The 18,687-nt window shown below is 34.8% G+C and overlaps 2 protein-coding genes across 2 annotated transcripts; one reads left to right on the top strand and one right to left on the bottom strand.

Annotated features, from left to right (window-relative positions):
• Positions 1 to 4,674: 4,674 nt before the first annotated feature.
• Positions 4,675 to 6,585, top strand: LOC125210725 (uncharacterized; the record flags this gene model as incomplete). The annotated part of the gene is made up of 5 exons (XM_089063971.1): positions 4,675 to 4,731; positions 4,811 to 4,885; positions 5,025 to 5,300; positions 5,366 to 5,473; positions 6,121 to 6,585. Coding segments are annotated over 5 exons (864 nt in total), but the record flags the coding sequence as incomplete, so codon positions are not given.
• A 3,501-nt stretch (positions 6,586 to 10,086) lies between these two features.
• Positions 10,087 to 15,770, bottom strand: LOC125220703 (SNF2 domain-containing protein CLASSY 1-like). The gene is made up of 8 exons (XM_048122854.2): positions 15,510 to 15,770; positions 15,377 to 15,434; positions 15,265 to 15,291; positions 14,737 to 14,816; positions 14,286 to 14,539; positions 12,612 to 14,108; positions 12,349 to 12,507; positions 10,087 to 12,265 (listed from the first exon to the last, which is right to left on the bottom strand). The coding sequence occupies exons 4-8, from the start codon at positions 14,783 to 14,785 to the stop codon at positions 10,307 to 10,309; spliced, it is 3,918 nt and encodes a 1,305-aa protein (XP_047978811.1). The 5' UTR covers positions 14,786 to 14,816; positions 15,265 to 15,291; positions 15,377 to 15,434; positions 15,510 to 15,770; the 3' UTR covers positions 10,087 to 10,306.
• Between the last annotated feature and the right edge of the window lie 2,917 nt (positions 15,771 to 18,687).

Here is an 18,687-nt window from a genome sequence, read left to right as displayed (position 1 = left end):
GTAAATCCTTTTTATATATTAGTTTTATAAAAAAATGTGAATGAGTGGGTCAGTGGAATATGAAGTCCATTACTAAAAATGGTAAAAAGTGAAATGTGAAATTTTATGGAACGGATGAAAATGGAAAAATTGACAAACTTTCTAGGACGGGGGTATCTTATACGTGAAGATGAGATTGCTCTCAAAGTGTAACGAGACTTTATCTCAAAACCAATGAATGGTAGGAAGAATGAATTACTAGATATTTAAATAAATCTCAATCTAAGCTTAGCAGCATACACTCCTTTGTCTTTTGGTTCATGATCGATTTTTGTTCAAATATATATTCTTTTCGTTTCTGGGATAAGTTACGTCTGAGTCTTTCGTATTTGTTTAATATCTGAATATGATCGTAAATATCATGTTACATTCGATGAATTTCGATTCGAGAATGGGTCTACTGGGATACCATGTTAGTTTTCATTCGAGCTATTTACGATATCATTCATTGAAACATATATATCAAAATACATGAATGTCATAAATTCATACTGTGAGTATCTCAACATATGACCATTTTTCACAATCCTACTATATTAGCACTTCATAAAAATATAGTATTCTCTTATTTTTACATACCACCTCGAATAAGTCACTTATAATGAGACGAATAGAGAATTAATATACTCTTTTCCTGTTGACTTCGATAGGGAATTTTGAGTAGCACTAGCGATCATTCTAAATCGTCCAATACTAACCCCAAAATGCTTAACTTTGTCCCATCGAGAAAGAATTGCGCATAAAGCAAGAAATTCAAGAATTAAAGTAAAAGTCTTTGTTTTTGTTGAAATTAAAAGAAGGAGAATGGAAAAAGGTAGTGGTTTGAAATGAGATGACGATCGATGTGTTATTTTTATAATGGACTATGTTTTTTAGTTTGTTAATCGTTTTTTCCACGTTGGCATTTCAATTTTACAAATAGCTTCCGATTTAACTTATTTAAACAAGAATATGTGGAAATTAAGAAGAATTAAAATTTAATACTATTGTCATTCGAATTTTGTGATTAATGTACAATTATGTCAGAGTTAAAGCCCCCTAAAATCATTAATATAACCAATTCACCTACTTCTAATTAACTAGATTTAATTTTGTAAATTTATTTTGGAACACACAAACAACTTATATTGCTACACATTTGATGCATGTGAGATTTTTTATCCAAATTTTCAAGTCGAGTAAAATATATACACAAAAATCATATACAAAAAACATCAAACTTATAATGACATTGGATAATTTTTTAATAAAAAACTATATATACAATTTAAAAGGCATTTAATTGGTCATTTTCTTTATTCTTATACATGGATATGTATTTTTTTCTCTTCACAGAAACAATCGACGTCGGCGATGGTGTCTTTTGTCTTCCTTTTTTTCTTCAAAATTAAATGTTACTTTGATAAGAAAAAGTAGTTGTTGCTTTAATTTATTTCCTCTCAACGATGATATTAAGAAGTTAATCATTATTTAACCAAGTGGTATATATATACTCAAATTATAACATCAACTATGTCAATTTTTTAGACCTCACCATTGGTACTATCTGTGGTCGCTATAGTTGTTTTGGAATAAACCAATTCAAATATATTTCGTAGATTTTTTCTTTTCTTCTTACATATTTAACATAAGTTTAAATAACCCAAATTGGCAATTACTATGAGCCCTTTCTATGTTGTCTATTCCCACCAACTTTGATCAACTTGTAATCTTTAATAAATTCATAGTCACGCTTTACAAGCTGTTTGCGTTTTGTCTAAAGATCTTTCTTCAACTTGATAGTCTTCTTATATTCAAACCCTACGGTTTGTTTGGTGGTAAAACTACCTTTGGTCTATAAAAAAATTTAGGCACATTTCCAAATAATTAAGAAGATATTCATAATGATAAGAATATAATTCTATTATCTTATGAATTGTATTGAATTTTCCTGCATGGTGTCGTCATGATTATATTATCCTTTTTGTTTATAATTGGGTTTAACGATGGAATAATATAATACCATACTAACATTATTTTTTTTAATGTATACTTGTAATCGATAATTGATTATATATAGATAAACACAGTATTAATATATACATTATATAAGTGGTTAAATATTGATTCAAATGGCTTCAACTATGTGTATAAAACTGAGGCGGCATCTCTCTTCTTTAATTAGATAAGTATTTTTTTGAAAATCAAACAAAAAAGGTTATTAGAGAATAACAATAAACCCTAATTAGCTAATTTAATTTTAAATTTTTAGGTAAATATCGATCATTGTCCCAACGTTGGCCACGACAATAGATCAACATAAGTAAAATTGTGGATATTACGATTCTTAATGCTTAATTGGTAAAGTATGAAATGAAAAAACTAGGTCAAATATGAGAGAGAGAAGTAGCGAGAAAGTTTCTACAAAAATGAAATAAGACTAATTTTGGTGAACGTACCTAAGTGTAAAGAGAGACTACTATTGTGAATGAAGAGTACTTGATCCATATTAGACTAATATTGTATTTAACCCATTGATCACTACAAAAAATGCGCTATTTACCAACGGAATTACCGACGTATACGATTCCCTTGGTGATTACCGACGGAATACCTAGGGAATCAGCCGTCGGTAATTTTCTCCCCTTTTTTTAATAGCATTTTTATTTTACACGGAATACATACAACAATGTAGTATTGTTTTTCTTTATTTTTTAATGTAAAGCAATTACCGACCGAATTAATCTGTCGGTAATCTTAAGAATTAATATAAATATTCCAATATACACAATAAGATAATTAAATCATCTTAAGATTTAAATTAAATAATCCAAAACACAATCGTTTGCTGAAGTCATTCATTCTTCTGCGTCGCCGAGCTGCAGCCTGCGCCATCGCCGAGCTACAGCCATCGCCGTCGCTGAGCTACAGCCACCGCCGTCTCCTCCCCTTAAATCGGCGGAATTCTGTTTTCTCGACTCCACCCTTGTCCACAGCTCTAACCTCCAATTTTTGAAGAATTAAGGTGAGAATCCCCTTTTCACCTATCCATTACACCAATTTTTGAAGAATTAAGATGAGAGCGAATTCAAATATTGCAAGTGTAGGTTGGATTTGGGGGAATTGGTTGAGTTTTTCTTAAATTGGATTTGCTAGGGTTCATTTGAGCGCTCTCTTTTACTTCACATTTTCACAGAAGTATTACTCTTCATTCTTCTCCTTTTACATGTTATGTTATAATAAGAGTTTTTCCTACTTAATATTATCAATATATTTAGGGAGTTATTGTAATGTTTCAGCAGAATTAATTGTGAGTGGATATGTATACCATCACTGGTCTTCTAATTGTGAGGTGATATGTAATGTGTTAGCAGAAAATTTGCTCTATTAGAAATTTGCTTTACATTTTGTTGATCTGTTTTGAGGGAACTCTTGTCTCTTTTGAGGAAACTCGAGTTTGTTTAGATACCATTGCTGCTAGGATCAGGTGCTTCCTCTACCTTCATTTGTTTAGACTTATATGATTCATATCCCCATTTACTTATTTTATATCACATGTTTAATTGTTGCATATTTTGGATTATGGAGGTTGGGCAACTAATAGTTGATACAAAACACATACGAATGATATGACATGAAGAGCATAAATATTATAAAATAATTAAAGTGAAGTAGACTTACTTTTGGAGAGAGAGTTTTGAGAGCAGAGTCATGTTGTGGACGTGCCTGCAGTCGATCTTCGTAGCATTTTTGCACCATTTTGTGGAGTGCAGAAACCTTATTGTAGAATGTTTCAACTTTGAAATTTCTGATAAGCTTGCTAATTGAAGCATATTATCATGAAAGTTTTTGTTGAAACCTACTTTGTAAGTGGACAGAAGCATGTAAAGATTAGAAAATCAATGGGAAAAGAATCAATGTTGATTGTTGATAAAGTGATCAATGGGAAAAGCATATTCTGTTTGTTCTCTTCTTTCTCAATCATCTTTAATCTGCATCTATGTACTTGAAACCTGCATAATGTCAGAAACTATTCGTTACTCATGTTCGGTTTTGACTTTAAATTTTTATATGCAGTTCATCTGCTCGAAAGAAGTTAACCATGCCTTTGTGATCAATGTTCGTAGCATACGTGCTTACTATGTTGCATTGCTATGAAACAAGAATGAAATCGTTAGTTTGGATTGTTTGTTTCACTTCTGAAAGTTACATGTGTTCTGATTCCTAAAAAATTTTATTTTCCTCATCAAATGACACATGATTTTACAAACACCAAAATGACCATTACCATTTAAATATCCATTTAGCTTTACAATCTCCTCAGTTGTACTTGCCATGCTGGAGCATTCCACCTGAAACACTACTGCACATATGCAAATATACTATATTAAAACTAACAGTTTTATTCTAATGCCTTTCACAGGGTTCTTTTCATTTTCCTTTCTTTTGGAACGAAGCTGGACTGCAGTACAATATTTTATTAAATACTTTGCATGAACAGTTTCAGATTTAGTTAATTCTTTGCAAAACAATTTTATCAGTTTATGATATTCAAGTGCTCTTGAAGCAATTTCAATATAGTTTCAGTTTATGTCATACGTATTGATATGTACTGATTCTTTTTTCCCTCTTGTTGATTCATGCAGATGTTAATGCTTTGGTCTCACTGATTTCTCACATTATCAAATAGATGATCTCTTTCATGGTGATGAGGTATTCTAAAAGGTTCTCACAAGCTTGTGAACAAAGCATAAATAGGGCATGTGCATTGATTACATCTTTATTTCATCAGATTCAAAACAATACTGGGTTTAACTGGAAAAAGACACATGTGGAAGTCAAGGAGCTGTATTATGACGAATTTCAAGTAAGTATTATTTTTGTTACATAAAAAACTATTTTGATTTGCACTAACCTAAGGAAGTCAAGGAGCTTTATTATGAAGAATTGTGAGTAAGTATTTTATTTTTGTACATAAATTTTTTTCTTGGCCTCCCGAATGGAAGAATGATGTGAAGAAAGCATGGGGACAGCGAGCTGGTAGAAGATACTCGGATTATATTAGTGAAGTGAAGGATAGGTACAATAAAGGTCAACCTAGGCCAATTTATATACCTCAAGAGATGTGGGCAGGATTGATACTCTACTGGCAAGATTCTAATACTGTCAAAAAGTCAATGATTGCAAGTAAGGCCAGACGATCTGAACCAGATGGACCTGGTACGGGCATGAGGACACATTTAGGAGGGTCAACGTCAGTCACTGAGAAATCTCTACGAATGGTAAGTGTCTTTTTATACGCTACATATATTTATATTTTAACTTACATTTTTATTTTAATAAATAGGCAGCCGAGAGAGGTGTATCGTTGAAGGATGTTGCATATGCCGGATTCAAATCACTCCACACCTATAAAGATGGGACATACACTTGTAAAAAGGCTGCAAATGTCGATGTAAGTTAGAGTATATATTAATATAGATGTTCTTTATAATAGATGGCAAGCTGGCTATATCTTTTGATTATCTTTATAATAGATGACAAGATGTGAAAACACAAGAAAAAAACAGCATGGATCTATGATAGAATTTGGACCTCCCTCTCGATTAATAAAAGGATTTGTTGAGATATTTAGGGTTGGAAGAAGACTAATTAAGTCTAGTTTTGTATTGGATTTTTGCTTTGGGCTGGTGGCTACCTACATGAAGCATGGTGATAGGGTTTAGCTGCAAATTTGAGATCTGAATGTATTCTGAGTTCCATATGTCATACTGGAATTAGGTGGCTAGTATAGGATTTTTCTGAATTTCTTTATTTGGTGAGTCCTTATACTGTCAACATGCAAGATTGCTTGCTCTCTTTTGATAGGTATTAGTCGAGCATAAATTGCTTAGTTTTGAGCTTCGTATATTGGGAAACACATTAAATTTGGTAATGAAAGAAAAGAAGAAAGAAAGGAAAAGTTATTGATGATATGGTTTTGTTATTGAAACTGTTGCAGTGCTGCATAACAACATAAGATATCTACTATTATGTGAAGTTGATTTCACAACATGGATATGAGATTGCGTGATGTATAATTTTTTTATTATCGAGGCGAAGGTGCAAGCGATTGCAGCAACGAAGGGCAAAAATCCAAATTTGAGTGACATCTTCATCAATGATGTTTATGGAGGAAAGCTCGACAAGAAGAGGAGGATGTTCGGGATAGGAAACTTGGCACCTAACCTCATGGTTTACACCTCGACAGAGTCTGCAAGAGCAACAACCTTGCGAGATGAATTAAGGGCTGAATTAAGAGGAGAAATAAGGGAGGAAATAAGGGGGGAATTTCGACAAGATTTAGATGCGCAAAGTGTGAAAATTTCAGCAATGGAGGAGAAGATGAACCGGATCTTGATGTCTCAACAATCCAATTTCTCACAACTCGTTGATGATGATGGTTCATAGACTTAATACATATTTAATATAAACTCCCTATTTTGTGTTCTTTTTTATCCGTACTTTGGTGATGTTTAACTAATATACCTTTTATCTATCGTATCTTCATTATTTTGGCTATTATTATTTGGTTTGTTGCTATTATTGGATTATTTTGGCTATCATAGGTGATTTGACTGTATAAAAGAAAATAGGGGTCTCACTGTAAATTATAAATTAATTTGTAAAAAATACATATTAATTACCGACGGAATTGGTTTGATTACCGACAGAAATAGTGTGACCAAGTTACCGACGGAAATAGTGTGACCAAGTTACCGACGGAAATAGTGGGAACTCATAATCGACATTTACCGACGGATTTTGCAATTAATTTACCAACGGTAGGAATCGGTCGGGGAATCCGACGGAAAATATTACCGACGGATGTGATCGGTCGGTAAATATTACCGACGTGAAGTATACGCACGGAATATTTTCGTCGGTATTACCGTCGGTAAGCATATTACCGACGGAATATAGAGAATTACCGACGGAATTTTCCGTCGGTAAATCGCGCATTTTTTGTAGTGGATGGAATTCTAAAGTTGTCCTTCTACGTATAAAATAACATTTTCAAAATGAGTTCACGTCATTTTAAGGATAGTTTGAAATCTAACAAAAAAGTAAGTGATTTAAAATTATTCACCCAATCATCTTCCCAAATTCAATCCAATAAACCCAAAAACATACGACAAAAAACAGCAATTGGATTATGCAAACTATATTAAGCAATGGTCTAGAGAGAGATTAGCTTTATGCTAACACATGCATGATCAGCTTGAGAAATTAATTAGTAGTGTACCAAATTGGGCAAGTTGTGTGATAATATCTCTACCAATCTGGACTTATTCAAGCTTGATACATACAATACTACCATTTAATGACAAAATCTCACTAATTTTTAAAAATTTGGATTACAATCTTGAAGTCCATACATATAATTTAATCAAGCCCATGTATATATATTAATTATTAATTTGGTAAACCCATGTACCGTACATTGTATGTAGCAAAGGATGCATTTCCCTTTATGCATATAAAATACATAGCAATAATAGATGATATAAAATATTTTTATAATATAGAGCGTATGTACCAACTAGTTTATCATCTTGCTAGAAAGATTGACTCATAAAGAGGCAACATGTAGTTAAAATTTGAGAAAATCAATGGATCTAGTTGCTTTATTGGTGATGGACATCATGTTCTTTATCAAGTTGCACCTTGTTATTAATTTCAACTCCATTTGATAAGAGTTTGAGATACGTTTCAAATTGTTAGGCATTAAAATGTCAAATACATGATGCACAACCATCCGTGGTCAAGTTGGGGCACTAAGGGTTGAAGAAGGGAAATCACTTATTCTTGAGACTAGAGTTTCTTAAGAGGAAAGAGTCGGGTAAAATGAATTGTGTGTAGGTCGGTATATCAATACTGATTCGATCTGAGCTCTCTAATTATACCTGGATGTACATGTGGCAAATTTGGATCTTTTTTTGCAACTATCCTACGTCGAGAATATCTTATCACCTACGTGTATTATATTGTTGACGTCCGCGTATTAATTTTCAATTGTCATACTATATACAATTTCACAAAAAGAAATCGATGTGGAACAATTGCGAATAAATCCAATCCCCTTGGTTTTCCAACGAATTTTTTAAGTTGTGGGACAAATCTAAATTTGACCAAATTTCATGATTTTTCTAACAATTTGCCTAATATAGATTAATGTGTAGTTTATTTTGATGTATTGACCAATTCTAAATTTATTTGATCAATTAATAACTCAAACCCTGAATTATTTTGTTTTATGATCTATAGCACAACACAAGATAAACCCTATCTTATTTGTTTAGTATTATTTGTATAAAATTTTAAATCGTTACAATATTTCATATCAAGAAGTCCATTCTTAAGAGATTTATCTAAGACTGATAAAAGGGAACGTAGCTATTCAAACATTATATAATAATAACTTATTAGTAGTATTCATCTCGAATTCAGCTGCAAAAAAGAGGATCATTTTACAAAGGAGAAAGTCATCCACTAGCTTATTCCTATTCCTTAATCCCTTATGTATGCAATGACGTTTGCTTTGCTAAAAATGAAGAGTTAAAAATGTGAAAAAAATATTTTATCATTCTTTTCATAGAATAAGTTGTGGGATAATTTTGTACTTTCACTTGGATTTCTAGAAATATTGTACGGATTTAGATTCATATTTGCAACTCATTTGATCCTCCGTTAAATATCTTAGTATTTTACAATTTCAAAATGTTAAATATTAATTGTTTTATTTATTTTATTTTTACTATATTTGGGTGTTGCATTTGATTATAGTAAAATCATAATATTCACAGTAAAATTAATTGCATTAAAAAAATGGATATTTCACAACTCATGGGATCTAAGTTCATGTGTTGAATTTAATCGAAAAATTAAAAATATATGTTTATTCATTTTCAATATATTGAACAGTTCTTACTATATAAGCACAGTGACACAGTGAATTAATTTGAATTATAATGACGAAGATTTTTGGATTGTTCTAGACTTATTTGATAGTGAACCTTAACTTAATTTATAAAAACGTGCCCAGAACATTTTCAGTCTTACTTGCCAAGTCTTTTTCACAAATTAAAAAAATATAAATAAATAGTGGAAAAAACAAATTAAAATATCTATCCAAGAATGGTAATCTAGAATTTGTCAAGATGGTTATGAATTACTAACAAATAGTGGAAGATGGAAAATTTAAATTTTCACTCTCGATTTATACTAAGCACTCATTAAATCATTCAACTAAAAATTAGCTCAAATTATTTCTGTCGACAATCATCACTCACCAAAACAACTTAAGCCATACATATATGAGGGTGAATTGACAATATCTAATTACTATGTATGGAGGAGATTTATTTTATCATTTGTGGAAAATTCAATAAATAAAGGAAATATCACATCAGTCTGGCAAATCAGCCTGACTAGGGGAAAAATAAATTAAAATACCTGAATAGAATTATTATGCTATAATTTTAATTAAAGCTTGATTGCGTCCATTTTAATACAACTTCAAATAAATAAATAAAATAATAAAATGGACTCAATCGAGCTTTAATTAAAATTAGAGCATAATATTTCTATTAAGTATTTTAATATTACATAAAATTAATAATGTCAATAGCATAATGTAAAATTAAACAAAATATATAAAATAAAATGAATAACGATAGATATCTAGCATAACATTTTTCCTAATTTAGTACTCCCTCCATCCGCCATTAGGAGTCTCATTTATGGGCGGCACGGATTTTAAAAAATGTTAAGAAAAGTGGGTGGAAAAAAGTTAGTGGAATAGGGGTCCCACTTGTATATATTAGTTTTAAATGAAATGTGAGTGGAATGAGTTATTGGAAGGTGAGACCCTATTACCATTTATAGTAAAAGTGAACCGGGACTCTTATTCGCGGACGGACTAAAATGGAAAAACAGGACTCTTATTCATGGACGGAGGGAGTAAGTAGTAAAGTATAACACTAGAACAGAACACAAATTTAACTAAAGTGCATAAAGAAAGAAAACTTGAAAGATCAAAGTTTACTACAGAATGATAATGTCCTCAATCAATTATTCATTCATCCTGTCTTCAATCACATAATTTCATAGTTTCTTAATGTATTATTATTATTCATCTCTTTGTCCAGAAAATGGACAAACACATGAACTACTTCATGAAAACAGGATAAAATTAAGGACCATAATGTACATTAGTCATTGTCTAAACATGATAATATAGCATTCATCACATTTTCTTGAGCATACCTTTCCCTCTGATGACATTGGAGGCTTTCTCGTTCTTCATGATCCGGTGGAACAGCGTCGCTCGGTCCTCTTCCACGATCTCCCGGAGCAGCTCGTCCTCGATCTTCGGCGCCTGCCAGTGAGACGGGTCCTCGACGTGTTCGTCGCTGAAAATCATATCCGAAACCCACTCCTTCCAAGTAGTCCTGCTGTGCTTCTCCTCCTCCAGTGTACCGCTGGCCAGCAGCTGATACACGTAGACGACTTTGTTCTGGCCGGGCCGGAATGCTCGGGCGATCGCCTGCTTGCTCTTGGAGGGATTCCACTCGGAGTCGAGCAAGATGACGCGCGAGGCAGCGGTCAAGCTGATGCCTTCAGCACAAGCTGTGATGGAGGCCAGCATGACTTTCGATGGGCCCCCTGGCTCCTCGAACTTGTCCATGACTCGCCCTCTCTCGAAGAGCTCGATGTCTCCTTGGAGCACAAGGACTTCTCGCCCTTTGCGCCAGCCGTAGAACCTCTCGAATATCTGCAGGAAAAGATTGATCGGGGCGATGTTGTGGCAGAATATCAGCAGCTTCTCCTTCCTGAGCAGGCATCTTGGCACGAGGTTCATAACAAATCTAACTTTGGAACCCGACCTCATGTCGAACTTGAACTTCTCGAGATCCTCGAGCTCCTCCTGGCTGAAGTACTGGCCAGAGCACGCTGTCGTCCGGATCAACCAGGGATGGATAGCACCGAGGGTGATCAGTAGCTCGAGCTCGAGAGGGAATCCCTTGTACACCGGCCTCTGGTTCTGAAGTTTCAACAGAACCTCTTGTTGAAGGGTCGTCGACTTCATCATCAACGTGTAGCATTGCAGGCCGGGGAGCTCATCCGAGCTGCCTCCCTCATACACATCTATGAACTTAGTAGTCAGTTTCCTCAAAGTCTTCAGCGCTTGCTCCCTTTCTCCGTCTTTATTAGAGTCTATTTTCTTCGAGATTTTATCAATGAGAAGCTTCCGTCCCCTATTTTCCAGCGAAAACTGAGTTAGTCTCTCTTTATTTCTCTTTTCATACTTGGGATCCAGCTCCTTCAGCACCTCATTCACGAAGCTCGGCCTTGCTAAGAGAAGCGTGTTGAAATATTCACCAAAATTGTTCTGAAATAATGTCCCCGAGAGCAGAACCCTAAGTCTTGTATTAACCTTCATCAGAGCCTTTCTGAGCCTCGACTTCGTGCTCCTCGGGTTGTGCCCTTCATCGAGGATCATGATTCCAGGGCACTGCTTGAGTAGTTGAGCCATGTATTTCCTGTGTGCGTAGGGTGAATCTTCCCGAGTCAGAGTGAGGAACGAGGTGTACCCCATGAGCAGGATGCTGGGATGTGAAAGCCACTGCTGCATCTTCTCAAGGCAGTCAAGAACGTGCATGACGTCTTGGTTGCGGGGAAGGCCCGGTGCGAGCTTCATTCTCTGCTTCAAGACCTCGCCTTTATATGTTTGACCACCATGGATTTGGTATACAGGAATCGGCACCTTCCACTTGATTATCTCTTTGTACCACGTGTACAACGTCGTTTTTGGAGCTAGGACTAATGGCCTCGACCCGGGAAACAGCTTCAGGTAACTCACAAGAAACGCGATGATGAGCAAAGTCTTCCCTGCACCAGGAGTGTGAGAGATGACACAGCCACCTCGTCTGTTCTTTTTCTTCTCCATTCGCGTGGGGATCAATGATCCAGCAATGTTCCGCCAAAGAAATTCGAAAGCCCTCGTTTGGTGGCTCCGTAGCTTATCTTTGAGTTCTGGGATCAGCGCCCACACGTTGTTTTCCCCGTCTCCTATTGTAGGCGCAGTCGAGGGAGCAGGAATGCAGAGCTGCTCGAGATCTTTATTTTCGCTTTTTTTGTATTCTGCATCCACGTCATCTCCAGTTCTTGGCTCCTTCATTGGAGTGCAGTGTGCTGTTGGAGTCTGTAGAACAAAAAAAGAAATAGAGGATAAATATTCACTAACTAGTCTTAAAGATTGAAATACCAAATCAAAAATAAACTCACAAATGGTGGCAAAATATCCTTTATTTCGGTCTCCACGGATCCACACAAATGGCAAACCATTCCAACTTCCTCATCGAGTCGATAATCATGTGCACACTTATTATTCGCTCCGATCCAGCTCGAGTTTTGCATTTCATCAGAGGGTTTGACATGAGACTCCTGTGGAATGTTCCAAATAGACAAAGTCAATAATAAAATCATTTTGTAACTCAACCATATTAAGCATGAAAAATTCAACATTCATGAAGATTCAAAAGTTGTACCTCATTGTTATCAAGAAGGTACCATGATGCCAAAGCAACTTCCATTTCATTCCACAACATATCGATCTCCGATATTCCTTCCTCATTGTTCACTCCTTCATCATTGTTCCCAGAAGGTTTCTCGTCCGGTTCCTTCTCATTCGAGGATATCTTCGACTGGTGCTCTTTCCACTGCTCAACCACCGGCGGCTGCACCGGCTCATTTTTTAGAGTGGCATCAATATTGTTCATACATCTTCTGATCAATTCTCGGCATAGTTGTGCCGTTACAGATCCCTTCCTGAAACTCCTCACGTCGTAGATGCTCTCTCGAACATAAAAGCAGTCCCTCTTCAAACTATTCGTATGGCTGCTCACTCTTTGGTATTTTCGACGAGTGGCTTTTAAACCCTTCCTTCCTCCACTCTCAACATCCATGAAGTCCAATGTTTTCCTTTTTTGTGTGGACTGAAATCCATTCATATAGAAATATTTTGAAACCATTTCTCCGATATCTTTCTGATTCTCCTCAGGGGCCTTGAAATTCATGAAATTTTTATCGAGGCCGTTGTCTGCAGAACCGTCTGTAGGAACGATAGAACGATCTTCTAATCGAGCTGCTTTGAGAGCAGCTAATGCCCGTTCAAACTTAGACATGCCCGATTTCTTACTACTCTTACGTTTAGGCGCGTCTGAATCCACATCATTTCCAGCGCCATCTTTGGACTTTCTTTTACTAGAGCTACTGCCTTTTTCACCTGAACGGTGTTGCTGAAATTCGTTGTCATCCTGAACTGAGAGAGCCCTCCGATACTCATCATACTCTTCTTCCTCTTCCTCTGATGAGCTCTCATCATACTCCTTCATATACGTCTTGCTCTCACCTAAACGAGTCACCTCAACCTCGTAATCTGGAAGGTTATCGCAGCCCAAGTAACGATCTGGCTGTGCATTTCGACGTTTTGATCTCCGCAGTTCAGTGGGATCGTACGGACACAAGATCCCGAGCTCACGTCCTTCGGAACCTTCCTCCTTGGTGGTTGGATCAACTTGCATAACCAAAGGGGTCAAAACTTCATTTTCAACCTTGAAACTCAAACAATATGAGTGATTCGGAGAATCCGTTTGACCTCTGTCGGGATTGTACTCTGTAACCTCGTAGACAATATGATTATTAATCGATCTCACATCAAAAGCCGTTTGCTTCAGAATAGATGCAACAATGAGCCATGAGAGATCGGTGCAGAACATCCCACTAAACAGCTTGGACTTTTGAACTGAAAAACAGTTCTCAGAGGATCCCCAACGGTAGTAATTGCCTTCTAATGGCTTCAGTTCGAGCTTTTGAAGTAGAGAAATCTGGTCGATCTTCAGCATGGTTGTTGCTTTACAAAGCTTTTTGTTCAACAGATAAAGATCGGGGCCTTGGTCGAGGTAGAAACTGATATTGAACTCACAATTACATGACGCGCCATCATGTTTTCTCTCGATGGATCTTATCTTCGCATCAACCCAGACCTAAACCACAACAACACCGGTTGATATAATCAAGCAAAGACAAATACGGGTCTAGCATGTTGTGTGGAAAAGTATAGCTAAACATGACGGGACACTTCAAATTATGCAAAATGTGAAGAGAAATGTGACACTAGAGGCAAACTTCAGCACATCCAATGAATATTCATTAAAACTTACAGGCTCATCTCTCGTCTCATCGTCTGAATCTTCAGGATTGTGAAATGTAGAGAATACACAAACATCAACTCCTTGCCTTAAGAAGGATATACAGTCAGAGACAGTAGCTCTTTTTGACCTTATACGGAGATGCGACATTGGAAGATCCTCATCAATGACCACTCCTTTTTCGACAATCTGTGACGAGATAGCCCCGCCATTAATCTTGAGGCGCTCCACAGGTTGCCATGAGCCATTCCAAAAGGCCTCAAACGCTACGAATTGGTAAAGTATGAAGCAAAAGCTAGAAGTCAATAAATATTTTCGATAACCAATTCATATCAAAGAAGATATAACTACAAAAGGCTAGAAATAGCTTTTACTATATCATGGAGGAAAATGAAATTGATGTGAGTGAAACATGTAGCTGACAGTGTTCAAGACAACGAACAACGAACAATATACAACTTACGATATGGATCAAATGGATGGTTGCTCTGATGTATCTGCACCCTCTTCATGATTCCTTATAAAGTGAGATGAATCCTTTTGCTAAAGAGAAATAAAGCACATCAAACACCAACACTATACAAGTCATTTTATTGAAGATTTCATTTGTTGCCAATCCAATTCTAAACTGTAAAAAAATAACAATAAATGAAAATCCATCCTTGTAAAACCTCTACACAACATTTCCCAGAAAATTAAAAGTAGGAAAAACACAACAAGTGAGATTTTCAAGGCATGAATTCATAAGGTGTTGGGAAAAACACACTTGTTTACTCAAAAATAGGCATTGGCTTTTTATAGAGTGACCTGACATGTGAGATCTGCTTCACCAAATATAAAATCTCTTTTTAATACAAAAAATTCACCAGAAACCTGCCATTATTTCTTTAATTCTGCAACATAGATTCACTCTGTAACCAAACAACACAATAAAATTTGCCAAAACAATCCCTCATTCCTCAAATTAAATATAAAAAATAATAAAATATACCTCTGTGCTTCTTCTTCACTCACAAACCTGACAAAATCGCAATCAACAAACACAAAATCACCGCATTGGAAAGGAAAACATCACTCACAGAAAAAGCAGAGGCAAAATTTACCAAACTAAGAAACAACGACTCAGTCGCAATTCATCACCGTCCAATCATTCACCAACCACTGCGAAAAGAGTCGAATCGCGAAAATCAGCAAATGATTCGCACGCATAAAAGAGGAAAATCGAAATTCACATACCAGAGGCGCAGATTCAGGCTAGGAAATGAGGATTGTAGCTGGAAACCGCAATAAATAAGTGTGTGATGATGAATACAGCAGTGAATTGAATAGGAGAGAGAGAGAAAGGGGGAAATTGTTGGAGTTTGTGAAAAATGTCGGGCTTTTTCTGCATGGAACCGGAAAAAGAGGCGTTGGGAATCGAGCGGCGGAGGAGTGAGATTCGGTTGATCGGACGGCTGAGAGATGGCCTCGCTCAGAAAGAGAGGAAAGAGGGGTCCATTTTTGATTGACTCTTTTGGTCTGTGGAGAATCTATTGAATCATGGTGATAGTCTCAATTATTTTTAGCTTTCATTGCTTTTATTTTCACTTTCAAGTGAACTCTGTCACTAAGTGGACTCTATGAGCATGAGTGTGAAGTCGAGCCGGTTCGATCGGTTGAACCATTTCAATTGAATGAGTTGTCGGTGCAGTACGATGATATCGACAACTTAAAGATCCAAATAAGTCTGATTATAGTTGATTGATGTTGGTCGGTGCAGTACGAAAAAATCGACAACTCGGGGACCCAAATAACACTGATTATAGTTGATTGAAGTTGGTCGGTGCAGTACGACAAAACCGACAACTCGAAGACCTAAATAGCTCTGCTTATAGTTGATTGATTTTGTCGGTGCAATACGACAATACTGACAAGTCGAACACTCGAATAATTATGATTATAGTTAATGTGAAAACGAAGGGTGATCATTTTCGATTATGTAATCCGCAAATAGGATTTTTAGAAGAATTAATTTGAAAGTCCAAATTTGTATAACCATATCTCGTGAAGGAATCTGATTATAGTTGATTGAAGTTGGTCGGTGCAGTACGACAAAACCGATAACTCGAAGACCCAAGTAACCTGTTTGTAGTTGATTGATTTTGTCGGTGCAATACGACAATACTGACAAGTCGAACACCCAAATAAATATGCTGATAGTTAATGTGAAAATGAAAGGTGATCATTCGGATTTCGATTATGTAATCCGCAAATAGGGTTTTTGGAAGAATTAATTCGAAAGTACAAATTTGTATAACCATATCTCGTGAAGAAATCTGATTATAGTTTATTGAAGTTGGTCGGTGCAGTACGACAAAACCGGCAACTCGAAGACCCAAATAACTCTGTTTATAGTTGATTGATTTTGTCAGTGCAATACGACAATACTGACAAATCGAACACCCAAATAATTATGATTATAATTAATGTTTCGGATTTCGATTATGTAATCTGCAAATTGGATTTTTAGAAGAATTAAATCGAAAGTCCAAATTTGTATAACCATATCACATGGAGAAATCAAGAAAATTGAATTAAATAGAGTTTACATATATTAAATCATATACTGAAATTTTAAATACAATTTGGATTTTCTTTTGTTTAAAAGGCAATTTGAAAAACATTAACTCATTGCAATCTGAAATTAATAATGATTTTGAATTCATATTTCTGTTTACCTCAGATCAGTTATTTCAATTTAAAGCAGAACAAAAATCCGAATTATGAAGAAAAATAACATTATTTTGTATTTATTTACAAGATTAAGAATGAATCGAATTAATATTTTGATCTTGTTTGAATCAATTATTTCATATAAATACTTTATTCAACCTTAAATGTAGGTAGGTGAGGGATGCTGCTGACGATGAGGGCACTATTAGGCTAACAGCTACCAGAAAAATTGGTGTATAATTAATAGATTTCGTCACTTTTGTCATCTATACTCTCTTGAAATTAATTTAGATTTATGTATTGTTCATCGCAAGCTAAAATATATGCTCTCTTGAAATTACTATAGATTTGTATTGGGTCTAGTCCTTTTTGTATGAAATAGTGCATGTAACTCTGTTTTTGTTTGTCTCGATTATATAATTATTCTATTTTGTTACAATAAAATCAATATTCAATTTTTATGAGTATTTCATAAGAATAAAAGAGATGATCGATTCTATCTGTGAGTAATTTATTAAGATTTATTTTTAACCTTAAATGCTTACTTTGTTTGAGAATAAAACCTCATGTTGGTTTTTTTTGGATGTCCATTATTATAGTTATTTTTATATTTAACTTTTACTGTATTTGATAAAGACAGTCTCATATTTCAAAAATTTATATCAATCAATTTTTTTCATAAAATAAATCCATAAAAGTGATATTCATATTCCATTAACCTTTTATATTAATAGAGTGTTTCTTAAAATTCATATAAAATCAAAATGAGACTTTATTTCGTGGAGATGATAAGTGTTTAGTTTCTGAATGTTTTCAACATATTAATTTTACATAATTTTTTTCTATCTCTTTCTGAATTTTTTCAACATATTAATTTTACATAATTTTTTTCTATCATTTTATATGATACTCCTATATTTCATCAAATTTTCGCAAAAAGGGTGACATTATCACATGATGAAGTGGAAGACTTGGAGATGGAGATGCACTATTAGCCACTCATTTTTATTAAATGAGTGGTCTAGAATTTGCCACATGAAAAATATTTTTAGATTAATTAATTATGAAAGGGCAGAATGGTAATTTCATGGTACATTTTAATAAACTTTTTTTTAAAAAAAATTAAAAATAATTTTTTTTTTCAACTACATATACAATTCAAGTCAACTACATAGTATACACATATAATATCAACTATGTGTACAATTCATGTCAACTACATATACAATTCATGAACTACACATATATAATGTCAACTATACACCTTAATGTCAACTATAAGTTGTTGACATTTAATGTGCAGGCTATTGACAATTGATGTGCAGGCTATTGACGATAATACCACCGAGTTGACATAATCTACTTGCAGTTGACATTTCAAAAATGTTGGATAAGTGGCTGAAAATGCATCCTAATTTTCAATTAAGCTAAAAAATCTCAACCTAACAGGACCCTATAAAATGATTGATCAAATTAATATTCGTTCCGTCCCATAAAAATATGTGCATTCCATTTTTGGAAAGTTAAATCAATTTAATAATGTAGGTCTCACTATCAACTAACACTACTTTATCATACCATTCTCCTACCCTCTCTTATTTTACCATACAATTTTCCTCATCTCTCTTACTTACCAATAATATATTAATTCTCGTGCCATCTCCATTGACATATTTTTATGAGTCGGAAGGAGTATAATAAA

The sequence above is a fragment of the Salvia hispanica genome, chromosome 2 (assembly GCF_029641045.1).
Source record: "Salvia hispanica isolate PSC_SH4W2 chromosome 2, Shi_PSC_v1, whole genome shotgun sequence".
Taxonomy (NCBI): domain Eukaryota; kingdom Viridiplantae; phylum Streptophyta; class Magnoliopsida; order Lamiales; family Lamiaceae; genus Salvia; species Salvia hispanica.
The sequence above is the reverse complement of the archived record's forward strand: the minus strand, read 5'-3'. Positions and strand labels throughout refer to the sequence as shown.